The following is a 16,693-nucleotide window of genomic DNA, read 5'->3' on the forward strand; positions in this document are numbered from 1 at the left end:
GTGATGGCTAACCAACTGGACATAGTAGTGATGGACAAAAAAGGAAGAAAGCCGTAGTGATAGACGTTGCAATACCAAGTGAGGGCAACATCAAGAAGAAAGAACATGAGAAGCTTGACAAATACCAAGGGCTCAGAGAAGAGTTAGAAAGGATGTGGAAGGTGAAGGTAACAGTTGTCCCCATGGTAATGGGAACACTCGGGGCAGTGACCCCCAAACTGGGAGAATTGCTCCAGCAGATTCCAGGAACGACACCCGAGTTCTCTGTCCAGAAGAGCGCAGTCCTGGGAACAGCTAAGATACTGTACAAGACCCTCAAGCTCCCAGGCATCTGGTAGAGGACCTGAACTTGGAAGACAAAGACCGCCCACTGGGATTTTATATATATATATATATATATACATACATACATACATACATACATACATACATACATACATACATACATACATACATACATACACACACACACACACACACACACACACACACACACACAAGTGTGTTTTGCTATCTTTGTGGGGAATTTCCATTGACTTCCATTCATTTCTACAGCCTAAACCTTACCTTTACCCTTTTCCTAACCCTAACCATCACATACCTAACCCTAACCCTAACCTAAACTCAATTCATACCTTAGCCCTAACTCTGACCCCTGACCCAAAAACAGGGTTTCCCCTTGTGGGGACAAGGTTCCAGTCCCCACAAGGAGCAACTGGTCCCCACAACGTAGTATATGTCAGGAAAATTGTCCCCACAAGGTATTATAAACATACGCACACACACACACACACACACCTGGCTCCACTTCCTCATTCCAAATTGTGTGTTTTGCTTGTGTGTGTACTTTGCACTTTAGATGACACAACAGGTTGTGTATACATACATACATACATTCTTACATATTTTCTAAGCAAATTTAGTATTAATTAACTTTATACACATGCCACTTACTGTGTGCACAAAACATGTATCTGCATGGGTTTCCGTGTGCACGTGTATAGTATATGTAGTGGTGCATACCTGAGCTTCCAGCTGTTTAGTTAATCATGTCCACCTCCAGCCGTTCAATAAACTCTGGTAGAAATGGCGAATCACACCACAGCTATCCCACAATGCCCCCTTCTCCTCTTTTTTATCACCAGCTAGTAATTATGTGCTCCAGTGAGAGGCATGCAACTCACTCACCACATGCATACACAAACACACACATACTCATGTACACAGGGACACACACACTCTGCTTGATTAGTAAACCTAATGGTTGCTCTGTATTCCAGAAAGATTCCATAAAGCAGAGCTCCATAAAATTGCTTTCCTACCATCTGAGCTGCTGCAAGCATTGCTGCTTAGCTCCCACTACCTCCTGTTCATCCTCCTTCCTTTCCACTTCTCACTGATCCACTTCTATTTCAAGTAATTCATCAGGGTTCAATCCCAGGCTCCTTCGGTCCAAGTGCCCATGGGCAAGATACTGAATACCAAAACTGATTCTTATGCATCACTTATGTGATTTATGTGTGTGAGATAGAAAAAGTGCTGTGTGATTGAAGCTCGAGGTGTAAAATGTCATGTCTATAAACACAGTATTTAAGTGCAGTGGACTTTCTATACAAAATTTATCCTGTTGATGTCATACCTGATGTCCAAAACTGCAGCTCAGATTCTTCAGAGTTTGAAAATGGTAATGTTGACAGCTGAAGTTGTCGGTACATCAATGGGTACACCGCAAACAGCATCTGCTTTTAGCTAATTCACCATGTATTTATATGCTAGCACCAGTGGCTCTATAGTGTAGTGGTTTACACATTTTGCCTGGTTTGATCCTGGGAGGAAACACAGATCCCTTTGGGGGTGCACCAGGAAAGGCATCCGATGTAAAAAAAAAAAAAATCTGCCAACTCAAGTGCGTGCCTACCCACTGTGAGAACCCCTTGTGAATATGGGAGCAGCCAAAAGTAGCTTATTCTTCTTATCAGTGCCAATTTACAAAAATGTAAACAAGTAAGGGTTGACATTACATTTGGCTACAGGCTGGTACAGTATATGCAAAGAAATGAAAACACGCTCCCGTAGGAAAGCGTATTCTTTTCACTCACGAGTGTAGCCGCAGTCAAGTTTGCACATAGTTATGCATTCTTTGTTAGCTTAAATTTCCATGTTGAAGCAAAGACTCGGCCCGGGGCTGTTTTTCTAGCAGCTTTTCTCACCCAATGAGGTCACACCATCCAGAATCCTGAGAATGTGAAATATAGCGAGGTTTAAGAGCTTCTGAGCCGCTCTATATATTATCAGATGGAACGGAGCTCGAAATTCGATCGACTTCTATAATGGGGAAATGAGGGGGAGGAGGGACTTGACACACTTCTTCACCTTTAAAGCTGCTTCTCTAATCTCCAGTCAGCCTATAGCACATGCAAGGACTTCACTTCAACACTGTTTCATTTACATTGTAGTTTTAAATCTAACGTGAATTCCTTAAGATTATTACAAGATTGTGACTCCAAAAGCAGGATCTAGAAGAGCACTCTGACAGAGGTCAAATTTGCCCATGCTGCATGATGATGTCAGCTGTTATTGAGTCTGCAAATCCATGGGTGATATTAAGGGATGATTATTAGTCAGTTACAAGAGCAATACTCCACAACACAGCATGCTCAGACCAGTAATTAAACCTGTAAACTCTTTATAATAGATGGAAGTATCCTCCTGGTCTGAAAAGTAAAGCAAGTGCCTTAAAACTGCTTTCTTTCTAATAGCCAACAGGGGGCGACTCCTCTGGTTACAAAAATAATTGTGGTCATAAGGAAATTCATAAAAGAATTAACCAGCTTCTCACTTGAGAATCACTCCTAATAATTTAGTGGTTCACGGTCTTAGTTGCCATTTCAACTCTCATTTAATACAGCATTTTATAAATTAAGCAGGTTGCTTTAGGGCTGGCCTATCTTGAGATTGATAAATCGTTAATATATGAGTGTTAAGTGCCCTCAGTTTCTCAGTGAAATCCATGCTTCAAGCATCTGTTTGTTTGTTTGTTTTTTAAAAACAGAGCAATGGTAAAAATGTGAATCTCAATGCTACACAAGCAAAGTCTTAAAACCAGGAGGGTACCTCATGGTGGCTATGTACATCATACAGTCTGAGGTTAAACTAATAACACCGGCCTATTTGACTGGACATACAGTATGTCACACACTGACCAAATTTGTTGACTCATAGGCAAACAAACTGTATTAGTGAAGAGATTATCAGAATTGATATATTTGTTCACATTATTTAGACTATTCTGTGTCTCTTTGGGAAGTTGAGGAATCTTTGAATGGTCTCTGATCACACAATGATCGGTATGCAGTGCAAAATCCTGAATCTCAAGTAACGTGTGCAGTAATAACCTAACACTATTAGAGCATGCCATAACATTCCGATTGCTTTCGAAGTAATCTGATGATTCCTAAAGCTTCTGATGAATTAGATGGCGTTTTTCTTAATGTTTTTGTTATCTTTTAAAAATCCTCAGACTTGAGTGTTTATTATTTGTAATGTAATTTAAACCTGCCCATTTTTATCCTGACAGATGAGATGTCCTGTTGTCCAGGACATGAAGATATTTGCTATTCCCTTCAGTGTCTGAAAAGTATGCTGTTTCCATTACTGTCAGTCTCACTTCATTGCATTGCAGTACTGGTGATGTTTTTGCATTGAGCCCCAGGGGCAAGAGTCGATCTCTGTGGCCTTTCGAGCCCATGCCTCAGCGGAGTTAAGGTGGGGTGGGGAGTGGTTGTGGCCCTCCTAGACACACACACATACACACACACGGGGGTTACATGTGGTGCTTCAAAGACATAGCTAGTCAGGCTGACTGCTGGCAGGCTGTTATCTCTGACAGGAAAGCAGAAGGAGGCTGCCAGAGACTCAGTTCTAACTAGCTAGATATCAGACTCACTCTCGGGGTAGCAGGCTAGTGTGCTGTATCACACAGTGCACCCTCAGCCACCAGTTTGCATTGAATTAATTTGCTTTGATTATTTTTGAGTTTAAAATAAATAAAGGCCTCTAAACTCAACAAGTAACATCTGGGGCATTTTTATTCAGTTATTTATCAGCTTCATTATCTTCAATTAGCCAGAGCCTCTATAATGCCAGTCCTAAATAGGATCCGTTTTTCCAGTTTCATATTTTTAATTCTTCTACTAGTATAGCTTTGCATGAGTCACTACACAGTTCAAAATCTTTTTTTTATAACCCTAAACCTCTTTTCAGCACTTCAGTTCACCCCCTGTCTGAGCTGTGCCTTTTTTAAACACCTCTTCCTTTACGGCGACCCTTACTTTAAACCATCTTTCTTTGATTGATTATTCCTTGCAAACAAAAAAATTTGAATTGCACAGTGTGCGGGGATTCTCAGGTGAACAGGCAGAGCTATCCACAGGTCAGGTGTCATGCCCTCAACAGCTCGATCACTGCGTGTCCACAGGCTGGTGCACAGACCAAATAATGAATTTTGATTGTTTGACCTTCTACACAATACAATAGTAATATATAGTTTTATTACTTACTACTTTATAGACTGAGAGCAGATTTGTGGGGTTTTTCAACCTAATGGTACATTAAAAAGTGCTTAACATTTGAAGAATGTGGTCATCTCTGCTGTTTCCCACTGCAATGACATTTAGTTGGGAAATACGTTTCAGTTACATAACTTGTAAGTCTCACTTAGAGCTTATCGGGCTTTTCTTATTCCTGCTCCCTTTGTTGCTGTCCTGTGAACGCCATATAAAAGTTATCACAAAAAAGGAATGTCTGCTTCTGTCATTTTTGGCTTGTCTGGCCAAAGGACCGCTGAGCCGTGACGAGGCACCTGTCGTCCGTCGAGCTGTCCGCAGTTCACAGTCCTCCTACAGTATCAGTCAGATTTTAGTGATCACTTAATGACTTTTCAGCCAAACTGTGCTCAAATTGTATTTTATATGTTTTTAAATGAGCAACTATCTGTGATTTGTGATGGATCATGACCTGGATGAGCTACTAAGTCACTGACGTTGTGGCTGTCAATATCCAGTTCATGCATTTCTCTCAGATTCTGTTACAGTTTCTGATTTCCTTGCTATTTATTCACACTGATATGCACCGAGATGAACCAATCACATTTTTCTGTGAGTTTTTAAAAAAAAGCATCAGGCTGGTGCAGCTACACACATTCCTAGCCTGCAGGATCATATTTGTGCATATATATATTTGGCTACATAACAGGATCCTCAAAACACAGATGATTTGTTGGATTTAGCCTTCAGCTAGTTCAGAGGATTGATATGTAGTGCTTTTCTCATGACAGCAGTGACAGCTGAAGTAGCTTTCACTACCCTGGGCCTAAACTTTTGCATAATATCTGCTGAAGCAAGTCCTGATATTGACTGACAAAAATGGAATCAAAATTGGCTCAGTAGTTATGGATGTTATGGACTACAGAAGAAGTTGCTTTTGACAGCCACAAACCAATCTGTTTCAGCAAATACCTGCACATCCAATGCAGTGTATCGAGCCTGTTTGATAATGGGCAACAAACAAACATATTAACCATCTTGATATTTAATGTACAGTACTGGTCAAAAGTTTAGACACACTCACGTGAGTGTGTCTAAACTTTTGACCGGTACTGTAACCTAACAGCTGCAGTGCAGCCATATCGAGTGTTGTGTGGAAACATAGTTAAGGCATTACAGAAGTTTACCTGTGTCCAAATGACTCTAAGTGAAAACGAGTCGGTCGCTTTGGCTTTTCTCAGACTTGTGTGCCTCTATTGGTAACGCCTGCTCTGTTCTTTTAGCACATCATCATGCAAAGTTAACTACCTCACTGCTAAATCCCTGCAGTATGTTTAATTCCACATGGTCTATTATACTTGAAAGGCAGATTCCTGGATTCAGCCCTGCTGGTTAACATTAGCACCTGACCTCTTGTTTCATGCTGAAAGGAGGAAAAAAAATCTTTCTGGGAAAGCCCTTCATTAACATTTATGGGAAACCTTTTGGCCCATATTGTTTTTTTTTTTTTCCTTTTAAGATTAAAACACATACTCTTTTTCCTAGTTTTCCATACCAGCCCCTCTCATACATGGCATGCTGTCGGCTGTTTTGGGAAATCCTTTATAATGGGTAGTTCGTCTATACTTTGCCTGGAAAACTGTAGATTTTCCCCTTTGGGATCACATCCATTGCATTCTTTGGAAAGAGTGGGTGTAACTGTGTGGTGCTATGGTGTTTTCTTTCTGCAGAACGTGCTGTGTTTCCAGACTCTTTTTAGTATTCTGGACAGAGCAAAGAGGAACAACCGCTGGAACACCTCAACCACGCAAAGAATGCAGAGTAAGAAAAGCTATCAACAGATTTTCTTACAATCTAGACAGTATGTGTGGCTTCAAAAAGTGCCCAGATATTGGGGTTATATAAGCTTGCAGCCAGATTTAGATTTATTTTCATGCAAATATCCCCAACATCAATAGCTTGAACAAAAATTAACAGCATGAGCGAGCACGTGGAGAAGGATTTTTGAAGGAGTACCTCTTGTTACTCTGGGGTTCTCATATCCAGAGAGGTTCAGATTCTCTGACTGCCCTTACCCCCCCTTCCCACACACGCACATGTGTGGCTTTCCTGACCTTTTAGCTAGGGTTTCCTCTCTCTGTCAGCCAGCCGGCACCATACACTAAAAGGACTCCCTGCGTGGGAGCAAAAAGAGAGAGAGGGGAAAGCCTTCACAATAGCTTCAACTAAACACGAGTCGCCCAACACATCTTTTCCTGACTCTTCTGTGGCTCTGCACTCCCAGAGCACCATACATATCTCTCCTCTCCTGGAAAAGGCAATGGTGGGTCAAGTCACGGGCCACATAAATCCAGACAAACCTTCACAGTGTGTGTTTGGTTGGACATTCCATTCTGTAGTATACCATGGGCCTCACAAATGTTGAAACAGCTTAAATATGTGGGAGCTCTGGATGTTTTTTTACTTTGGCTTTCCACGGGCCTCAACCAATGGAACTAAAACAAACACAATGGTGATTCCTACTCAAATCATCGTAACTGAATCATCTTTGGTACACGTGAGACAAATACGTTTTGATTGTGTAAGGGGGTAATAAGCTGCGGTTAACCACAGAGCTCGGAAAGCCTGACAAGCTATGGGAAATGACTTCTGGTGACATTTGTCAGACATTACAATTTCCACTCAACTTTTGATCCATCTGTACTTCCACAAAACCCCCATTTCACATGTCTACTGAAGCATATTACCGCAGTACGTCAGTTCATTGTTCGTGAATGCCATTCATAATGATCTGATTTAAATGTTTATTAACAAATATTAGTCATTTCAGGCAGCTCACAACACTTTCCAGGTGGTTAAAGGAGCATACCACCCTCTTTTTCTGTCTGTTTCTTTTCTACCTTTTTGATTGTTTTCACCCAAAACCTATTTACGCAGAGCTCCTCCTTATGCTAAAGAGCATGCCATTTATTATACAGATTGCAGAGACATGTGTAGATATTCATATAGTTATGGATTTATTTGTCCTGCTCAATACTATACAATGACAATGCAGTAACATTTTCCAAAGATGTGTCCCTTTTGGTCAGGAAAATCAGACAAAGATGTCAACAGCTTCCTTATGAGCTGCTTACTGAAAATGAAAAGACTTGTGTCTGTGGTTTAGCCTCTACAGAGAAATGTTTTTTTCCACCATAAACTTCATGAACCCCACCTGCACTTGATTGCATAATACTGCATAAAACTCATCCCTAAATTCTACAAAATGATGACCATTCACACGGTTGCAGATTCCAAGTAGTTTTATTTCCTTATAAAACATCCTCATTTCCATTCTTATTTATAGGCTGAACCTCACTTCTTGATAAAAGGTTGAATTCTACTTATTATTTTCATATTCATGAGAAATGGATAGAACAAAATGGATGGCTTGAATGGCAGGAAGTTGCAGTGCATTAGCTGTGACTGACACAGCGTGCTCACCTTGAACTCCTTCACTTTACTGGAGATGTGGGTGGTCCAGTGTCTATCAGCCCAGATAGGTCAAAGGTGACAGTGAGTAAGGTTTCTCACTTGGCTGAGAAGAAGAAGAAGAAAGAAAGAAATACCACAGGCTTTTTTCTCTGTATGATTTCAGTGTGGCTAACTAAGTTATTTGTGCTAACTTTGGAATATTTCCAATGACATTGTGTCACAAACTAGACCACACAGTACACCAAAGTCAGTTAAAAGAAAGTATGTTTAAATAAAATGAACATAAAAGAAGTATTTAAACCAACAATGGTGCTTATAGGTAAACACATGACCGGAAAAGTGACAAATGCAATCTTGTATAGTACAGAACACAATTCAGCCCACAAACCAAACTCATGTCTGAGGGAGCAGAGCACATGTTTTGAAATGTCACTGGCCCAGATGTTACCGATGTGCCTGATTGCTAGCTACACCTCCTCTACAGTATCTGCGAGAAAACCTGTCACACAAACAGGCAGGCTGGGAGCCCTGCTCAAAATGTTAGACGATAGTGGAACAATCTTTAACTAAGCTCGCACTCACAGTGATTATGTCAGACCTTCTGTCTTTGGAATATTTCCCTTTTTTCCAGAGTCCGACTCATATATTGGTCAGTCAACATTGGCCTGTCACAGACATATCAATATCAGTTATATATGATGTCCAGTGTTATGCAGAAAACAATGCTCGGGATAATTTAGAAATGGTGTCATTTCACTGTCTATCCAGCAGATGTGCTCTAGCTGAACTGGACTCTCAGCAGTGTCTCCATACATATAAAGACTATCAACCAATACAGATTTACTCCCCAAAAATTTATCACTTCGGCTTTTATCTTTCTTTCTAATTGATGTCAGTTTTATAATCTTACTTGGGCATAGCAAACAACAGGGTGACCTGGGGGCCATACATTCTGTTCATCTTGAGTACAGTCAGTGCTGGCGTCCGATCACTGCAGCCATGCTCATGAATTGGATGTGTAATACATCTCCTCTGCAGTAGCTGCATTTTTCCTTTAGTTTCCAGTGCTGTTGTTTTTGATAAGATACTGTTTTATCAGACCAGTTCAGCCAGGGAAGGGGTAAAGTGTACTTGCCCCTGAGGTGGGAAAGTTTATTGGGTTTTCTCTCTTGTTTGGGTGTAGAGGTCCAATCTGTGGGGGTCAAACCCAATAAACATGGAGGAGTGTGTGCCAAGTCGAGATGTATTTACTGAAGCCCCCCTCTGTTTTACCCCACAGTGAGGACTCACGTCAGTTCATAACTAACCACCTCCATACTGCTGCTTTCCAATAGTTCCTAGCCTGCAGCTCTCCTGTATTTGTGGAACCATCACAGTTAGAGGTAGACAGCAAACGCTTTTTTTTTTTTTTTGCAGACCTGCTGATTGGATAAGTCGAACCTTCTTTGTGGATGAAGTTTCTTAACATTTCCTTTTTAGCATTTTAGTTCACTGGAGGTACATATTAACTTCTTATTTGACAAGCTTCTTATCCCCTTGATGTGTTTGCTCTTCTGCAGAGAAATGTGCTTGGCCTTGTTCCATGATAACAGATCATTTCAGAGGCTAAGAGTGTTATCTAAGAGGGATTCTTCATTCAACAGATGTACTTCTTAATCTCCCGTCATTTCTAGTTACATTGCTTATCAGTTACACAGCACAAACCTTTGAGGATGTTTAAGAGATTTTATAATCATCTTAGCTTTAGATTCACTTGGTGAAAAGATCCTTAAATCTTCTGTTGAATAGAGGTAGCTCTGGGGATCTTTTTTTTGTGTGTGTTATAACACTTGACTTGTGACTTGAAAGTCTGTCTTTTGTATTATCAGCAGCATTTCAAATGAAGACACTGAAAGTTTTGTAATGAGATGTAATTTTGGTATTCTCTGTTAATTTTGTGGGATGTTTTTTATCTGAGAATAATCAGTGTATGGTCACTACGACATTAATAGAAAACTAATTGCAGAAAAGTCTTGAATTTCTGATTTATGGCTGTCTTGTCAGTTATTATGCTGTCTGCAACTATTATGTGTAATTCTATGAAGAGTGTGACAGTTTTTCTCTGCTCTTCAAAGTGTAATTATTTTTCACAGACACCATATGCTTTAACAAAGCTGAAGATACCCAGTTTAACAATTAGACTCATTGCCCTGCCTTTTGACTCACCATCTTTTCAAGGGATTTTGGTCATATTGTCCTAGCTGTGATTTCCCACCTTTTTTTTTTTTTTTTTTTATACACCAATCCCAAACCAGATGGTTGGTAAATGTGCCCATGCAGGACTTCAGTGTGGCGTTTTCTTCCTCGGAGCTTTGATATTCTGGCAGTCCCAAGTAAAAGCAGTCTGACAGTGCAGTAGGTTTGGCTGCGTATGCTCTTTTAATAAGGCAGGCTGCCAGAGCCTTGTGGAGGATGTAGGGCAAGGGTCTTCTGATCTGCTGTTGTTAAATGTGCATGCCTTTGCATTGACCTACTTCTCAGGATTTATGTAATCATAAAGCTAAAGGGGGGATTGGGGGGGGTTGCAGAAAAAGAGGGGCGGTGTCATGGCTTGGTTAACCACAGGTATGTTCCAACATACATCAGGGATTTGTTTAGTTAATGCACAGACAGGCCGCAGAGGGTTTGTTTTCTTGTGGCTGCTACTAAAGTGAGTTCTTGTCATTTCATGTCGTTGTTAGTCCTCAAAGTTAGCTTCCTTTAGGAATGGGCTATTTGACCACCATTACAGCATCAGAGTGGATCGTTTTCCCTGTGTATGCACCCATCTGTGATGCTGTGTATGTGTCTTTGTTGGTACTGTTCCTACAAGACAGAAAAATTCTGATTTGTCACTTCAGAACTTTGTAAATATACACATTTTTGTGTTTTCTGCGCGCGCATGTGTGTGTGTGTGTGTGTGTGTGTGTGTGTGTGTGTGTGTGTGTGTGTGTGTGTGTGTGTGTGTGTGTGTGTGTGTGTCAAATAGCCTTGTCAAAGCCACATTAAAGCTTCTTTAGTTATTCCTCCTAATGGCCATTTATTCTAATCTTCTGGTACTCTTTTTAAAGAAGCAGCCAGTGAAACCACTGCCCATGGCAAAACCTATGACAAATCTATAATTGAGCCATTCAATCTCACTCACCTTTCTCAAAGGGAATCATCTTTCTGTTTCTTACGTGATGTCAGACACTTAAATACCTGAAGGTTTCAGATAGCCTTATCTACTTTGTTGTTGCATAGCTAAAGAAATCTGCACATTCATTTTAAATTCCACTGAGTTGCCCTAAAATTGCCCTAAAAGGCAGTCATTATTCCCACTTTGTACTCTGTTGTCTTTGAACATGTTCCTGCGTTGGGCATTTGCTATCTGTTACGATCGTCATCTGCGCCGTGGATGTCCAGCCAAATTTTCCACTGTGACGCATGAGGCTCGCTGTACAAATGCGTTCATCTGTCACTACGAGCAATCCAGGATTTTCTGCATTGTTTTGTTTGTTTGTTTTAATTTTATGCAGTTGTTTGAATTAGAGACTGTGTATGCCTTTATCTGTTTGGTAATGATTTTGCCAGTTTGGAAGATTATGTATGTATTTAGTGTAGTTTAGCGTAATGTTTGTGATGGTTTTCCCGAGTAGCCAGAAATAGATAAATAAGTAAATATTTGCCCATTTTGATCTTATTTTTAACTGTTTTTTTTTGAACATTCTTTATTTAAGAGTATGTGTTATTATGAACCCAACATATGTGCATCTGTACATATTTACCTGCATACACATAATACAACAGAAAAAAGAAAACAAACACACAAAAAAAAAAAAAAAAAAAAAAAAAAGGAGGGAAAAAAAAAAAAAAATGGGGGGGGGGGGGGGGGGTTAGTGTCTCAGCAAACAATTAACATGCATTTCAGCAACTGAAATCGATCAAAATGGTCCTTGTGGACTCACATGAGGGGTGGGTGAACCCACCCGGCGTCTTCCATAGAGAAGAGGAAGAACAAAACCCACAAAAGGGACTGACACAACTTCTTAGAACCTACATCTTCATCTGTGAGACCATCCAAAGTGGGAGATGGCTGGGGTCCATACTCTTAGAAAGACGTCCATTTTTACTTGAAGTGTTGCCGTTATCTTTTCCATTGTATACACCCCTTTCAGTCTTTCTTGCCATTGTTGAAGGGTGGGGGGCAAAGGCTTGAACCAGGACAGAGTTATCATTTTCCTTGCAACCAGTAGAAGAATCTGTAGTAACTGAACTTCCTTTTTCCCAATATTTCCTCCTGGGGTCAAGCCCAATATGTAATGCAGTGGGTTCAGCGGTAGTGTGAACTTAAAAATTTTTTGAACTTCTGTCTGCACTCCCTGCCAGAATGAGGTCAATGCTGGGCAGTCCCAGAAAATATGAGTGTGATCCCCTATCTGGTTACAATTCCTCCAACACAAATTTGTAGCATTCCTGTCGTATTTTGAGATACTAAAGGGCGATTTAAAGAATCTCATTTTCAATTTCCAATCAAATTCCTTCCACCCTGGGCTATGGGTGATCTTATGACCATTTTCACAAACCCTCTCCCACTCTTCGTCTTCAATAACAATGTTCATTTCCAGTTCCCACTTTTGTTTTATATCTAAGGAATTGTCAGAGAAATGCATCTGTAAGTGTCTATATATATTAGACACAATCTTCCTCTTGCTATTTTCCTCTACGCATTTTACCATAAACTTTTCCAGGGGTATTATATTTTGTTTCAAAGTAGGCCATTCCTTGTGTGATAAGAGAAAGTTTCTTAATTGTAAATATCTATAAAAATCTTTAGAGCATAATCCATATTTGTCTTGTAGCTGCTTAAATGACTTAAGGGTTTCTCCATTGAATAACTGGTTGATTCTTATTAATCCCTGCTGTGCCCATCTCTGGTATCCTGTATCCAGTTTGTTTGGAAAAAAGTCAATAATCTTGGCTATTTTCACTATGCGTGATATTGTTAAAGGTGCTCCTATTTTTTTCCTCACCAAGGACCAAACCCTGTGCGTACAGATAATCCACTCATTTTCAACTTTTAAATCTTTCCATTTCTTTCCCTCCATAAATGGGATCCCTTCAAGAGGTACCAACTGGCACGCATTATTCTCCAGGCCAATCCAGTTCGTCTCCTCATCTTGTACAAGCCATTCGACCACGACACGAAGTTGTGCTGCCCAGTAATACAACTTCAAATTAGGCAAACCGAGACCACCTCTTTCTCTTGGGCTGAATAGTAGTTTCTGCCTAATCCTTGGCTTCCTCCTCTGCCAAATAAAGTTATTAATCATTTTATCTAAAGTTTTAAAAGCAGAGGCAGGTATCCAAATAGGGAGTGCCTGAAATAGATACATTAATCGTGGGAGTAAATTCATTCTCACTGTTTCTATTCTGCCCAATAAGGACAGAGGAAGAATCTCCCATCTGGTTAGGTCCGACTTTATTTGTGTGATTAGTCTACCATAATTTCCATTAAATAGTTGCGAGGTTTGTGGTGTAATCATCACACCCAAGTATTTAAACCCCCTTTTGGGCCAATTAAAAGTGGCCTCTTTATCTAAACTTTTTGGCCATTTGCCCACCAGCATCATAGCCTCTGACTTGGTTTCATTGATCTTGTAGCCTGAGATTTCTCCAATATCTCTTAAACCAGTCATGAGCCTGGGGATCGAACTCAGAGGGTTAGAAATATACAAAATAATGTCATCCGCGTATAATGAAATTTTATGAGTGACTCCTCCTGCTGTTACTCCATGAATTCTAGAGTCTGTCCGTATGCTTTCCGCCAGGGGCTCGATACTAATTGCAAATAGTAGAGGCGAAAGAGGACATCCCTGCCTAGTCCCTCTTTTTAAACTAAAATTCTTTGAGGAATATCCATTCACCCGTACTTTGGATGTGGGTCCAGAATATAACACAGTAATCCAATTAATAAAATCTCTATGAAATCCCATTTTTTCTAGTGTGTGTCTCAGGTACTGCCAGTCAACCCTATCAAATGCTTTTTCAGCATCAAGGCTGAAAAGCATTGAAGGATCCTGTTTTTGTTTTGCCACAGAGATCACATTTAAGGTTCTCCTAATATTATTTATCCCTAGACGTCCCGTTATAAATCCTGTTTGGTCCGGTTTAATTATTGTGTGGATACATTTTTGAATTCGATTTGCCAATATTGTAGTCAGAATTTTTAAATCACAGTTAAGCAAACTTATTGGTCTGTAGGATGAACAATTTGTGGGGTCTTTGCCTTCCTTGGGAATTATAGATATTATTGCTTCTGACCAAGACTTTGGGGGATCCTTATTTGTGAGGGCATAATTAAATACCCTTTGTAATAGGGGTGTGACTTCTGTTTTAAAATACTTATAAAATTCCCCAGGGAACCCATCTGCTCCTGGCACTTTGTTGTTTTTTAAATTTGTTATGGCTTCCTCAATTTCCTTTTTTGTGATTGGATCCCTCATTGCTCTAGCGTCATTTTCCATTAATTTTGGTAACGTAATTTTACCCAGTTCCTTCTTAATCTTCTCTATTTTATTGTCTATCTCCTCTGATTCATAAAGCATCTCATAGTAAGCTGAAAAAGCTTCTGCTATGTCTTTAGGATGGGACAGTGTTTTCTTTGTAAAAGGATGCATTATCTTTTCCACTGTGCGATCTGCCTGTTTCTTACGCAACTGAAATGCTAATAGCCTGCTAGCCCTATTACCTGATTCATAGTACTTTTGGTTAGCAAACCGTAATGCACCCTCAGCCTTATATGTCAACAAGTTATTTAGCGTTTGCCTGTATTCGCTGAGAGATTTTAAAATAGTTTCATCATTTGTCTTTTTATGTTCTTCCTCCAATTGCTGAATGCGGTTTTCTAATTCTACTTGTTTTTTATTGCGTTCTCTTTTAATTTGGGATGACAGAGAAATGAGCTTGCCCCTCATTACCGCCTTTGCAGCTTCCCAAAGAGTAGACACTGATACTTCCCCATTATCATTTTTTTCCATATACTCGTTCCAATCTTTTTTAATTCTTTGAACTACTTCTGGGCAGTTCAGAAGCGAAACATTCATTCTCCACTGTTTTGGTTGTTTATCATTTTCTAAGTTTATTGTCATGACAACTGGACTGTGGTCTGATATTGTTATTGGTTTGATGTGACAATTTATGACTTTATGTACATCTCTCCTTAAGACAAAAAAGAGATCTATTCTGGAATAACTTCCGTGAACCTTTGAAAAAAAGGTGTAATCACGCTCCCTGGGGTGACTTTGACGCCATACATCTATCAGCCCCAATTCTTCAATCAAACTAGGCAATATTTTAGCCTTCTGGGGCACTGGTCTTTGTTCACAAGGATGTTTGTCCATTCTGTGGTTCATCACACAGTTAAAATCACCTCCTGCTATTATAAATCCCTCCGCTTTGGTTGTCAAAAGGGCTGAAATATCCTTAAAGAAGCTAGGATCATCTTCATTAGGCGCATAGATGTTTAAGAGGGACATTTTCACCCCTCTAATTGTACCCACAGCCAAGATGTAGCGTCCCTTTTTGTCTTCATACATGTCTTCTAAGGCAAAACCTAGTGATCTGTGACACAAAATGGCAACTCCTCTCTTTCTACCCCTTTCACATGAAGCACTATAAACCTGCCCCACCCACTCCCTTCTGAGTTTTTTATGTTCTGTCTCATTAAGGTGGGTTTCCTGAAGCATTGCAATAGAACAATTCAATCTTTTCAGCTGGGTCAGAATTTTCTTTCTCTTCACGGGATTATTTATTCCGTTTATATTATAAGTGATTACTGTTAATGTATCCATTTTTGTAGCTTATCCCTTGTAACTGTACTTAATTATAATCAGAGTGAAGTCAAAAGTTGCAATTACATAGAAAATATTGTTTGCTGAGAGACACAAAATGGTAAAGAAACAAAAAAGTTTTCCTGAACATGAAAAACAACTGTGAGCTTCCAATAACCCGGTGGTTTGCCCCTGAAATGAGGTGAACACAAACACAACCCTACAACTAAAGTCAGGGGGTCCCCACCCCCGATCTTCTTTGGGCAGAGAGATGGGGCTCTCTGGGTGGTGTGCACAAAGTGCCTGGGCGATGGTCCTCCAAGATGTCCCCAAGGTATCCTCACACCGCCATAATCGTAAAATTTGCTTCATCCAGTCCTCCTCTTCCTCCCTTCCCCACCGTCCCGTAGCTTATTTTTCAACACTTCTTTTATAGCCTGAATCTATATGTTGAAGTCAATATTTTATGATAAATGACACTCCCTTGCATGTCTAGTCTTATTTACTATTATTCTATTGTTATTGTCTATTATCTTCCTTACTGTTCATCACAAATTTAGCTTCTATTTACCTCTCATGCACTTCTAGACTTGATATGGCGATCTCATTCACAGGAAGGGGCTCTCTTCTCTCTGTTATCACCTTGGATAATGGCTCTGATCTCAGCAGGGTTCAGCTGTTGGCTCTTTCTCTTCTTTCCCTGAGTTGTCCATCCGTCTCGTGTCAACTCCTGTTCCAGTATCTCTCCGTCCTCCAAAGATGATTCAATGCCGAGTTCTTTCAGTGTAGAATGCGCTGCTGAAAGTGAGGGGAATAATTTTGTGCCCTCGTTCAGGAAGAGTTTCA

At 40.1% G+C, this 16,693-nt stretch overlaps 1 protein-coding gene across 8 annotated transcripts in view; it reads left to right on the top strand.

Annotated features, from left to right (window-relative positions):
• ddah1 (dimethylarginine dimethylaminohydrolase 1) overlaps nucleotides 1-16,693 on the top strand; it is an 85,284-nt gene that overhangs the window by 44,669 nt on the left and 23,922 nt on the right. For 3 of the 8 annotated variants that reach the window (XM_030726772.1, XM_030726774.1, XM_030726770.1), the window contains exon 2: nucleotides 6,275-6,365. The exons of the other annotated variants lie outside the window; for them this stretch is intronic. Coding sequence is in view for 1 of the 3 variants with exons in the window: in XM_030726770.1 (XP_030582630.1) it covers nucleotides 6,275-6,365 (91 nt within the window). In the remaining 2 variants the exon portion in view is untranslated. The remainder of the gene's footprint in view (nucleotides 1-6,274; nucleotides 6,366-16,693) is intronic. 8 annotated transcript variants of the gene reach the window in all.

Source organism: Archocentrus centrarchus, chromosome 4 (assembly GCF_007364275.1).
Source record: "Archocentrus centrarchus isolate MPI-CPG fArcCen1 chromosome 4, fArcCen1, whole genome shotgun sequence".
Taxonomy (NCBI): domain Eukaryota; kingdom Metazoa; phylum Chordata; class Actinopteri; order Cichliformes; family Cichlidae; genus Archocentrus; species Archocentrus centrarchus.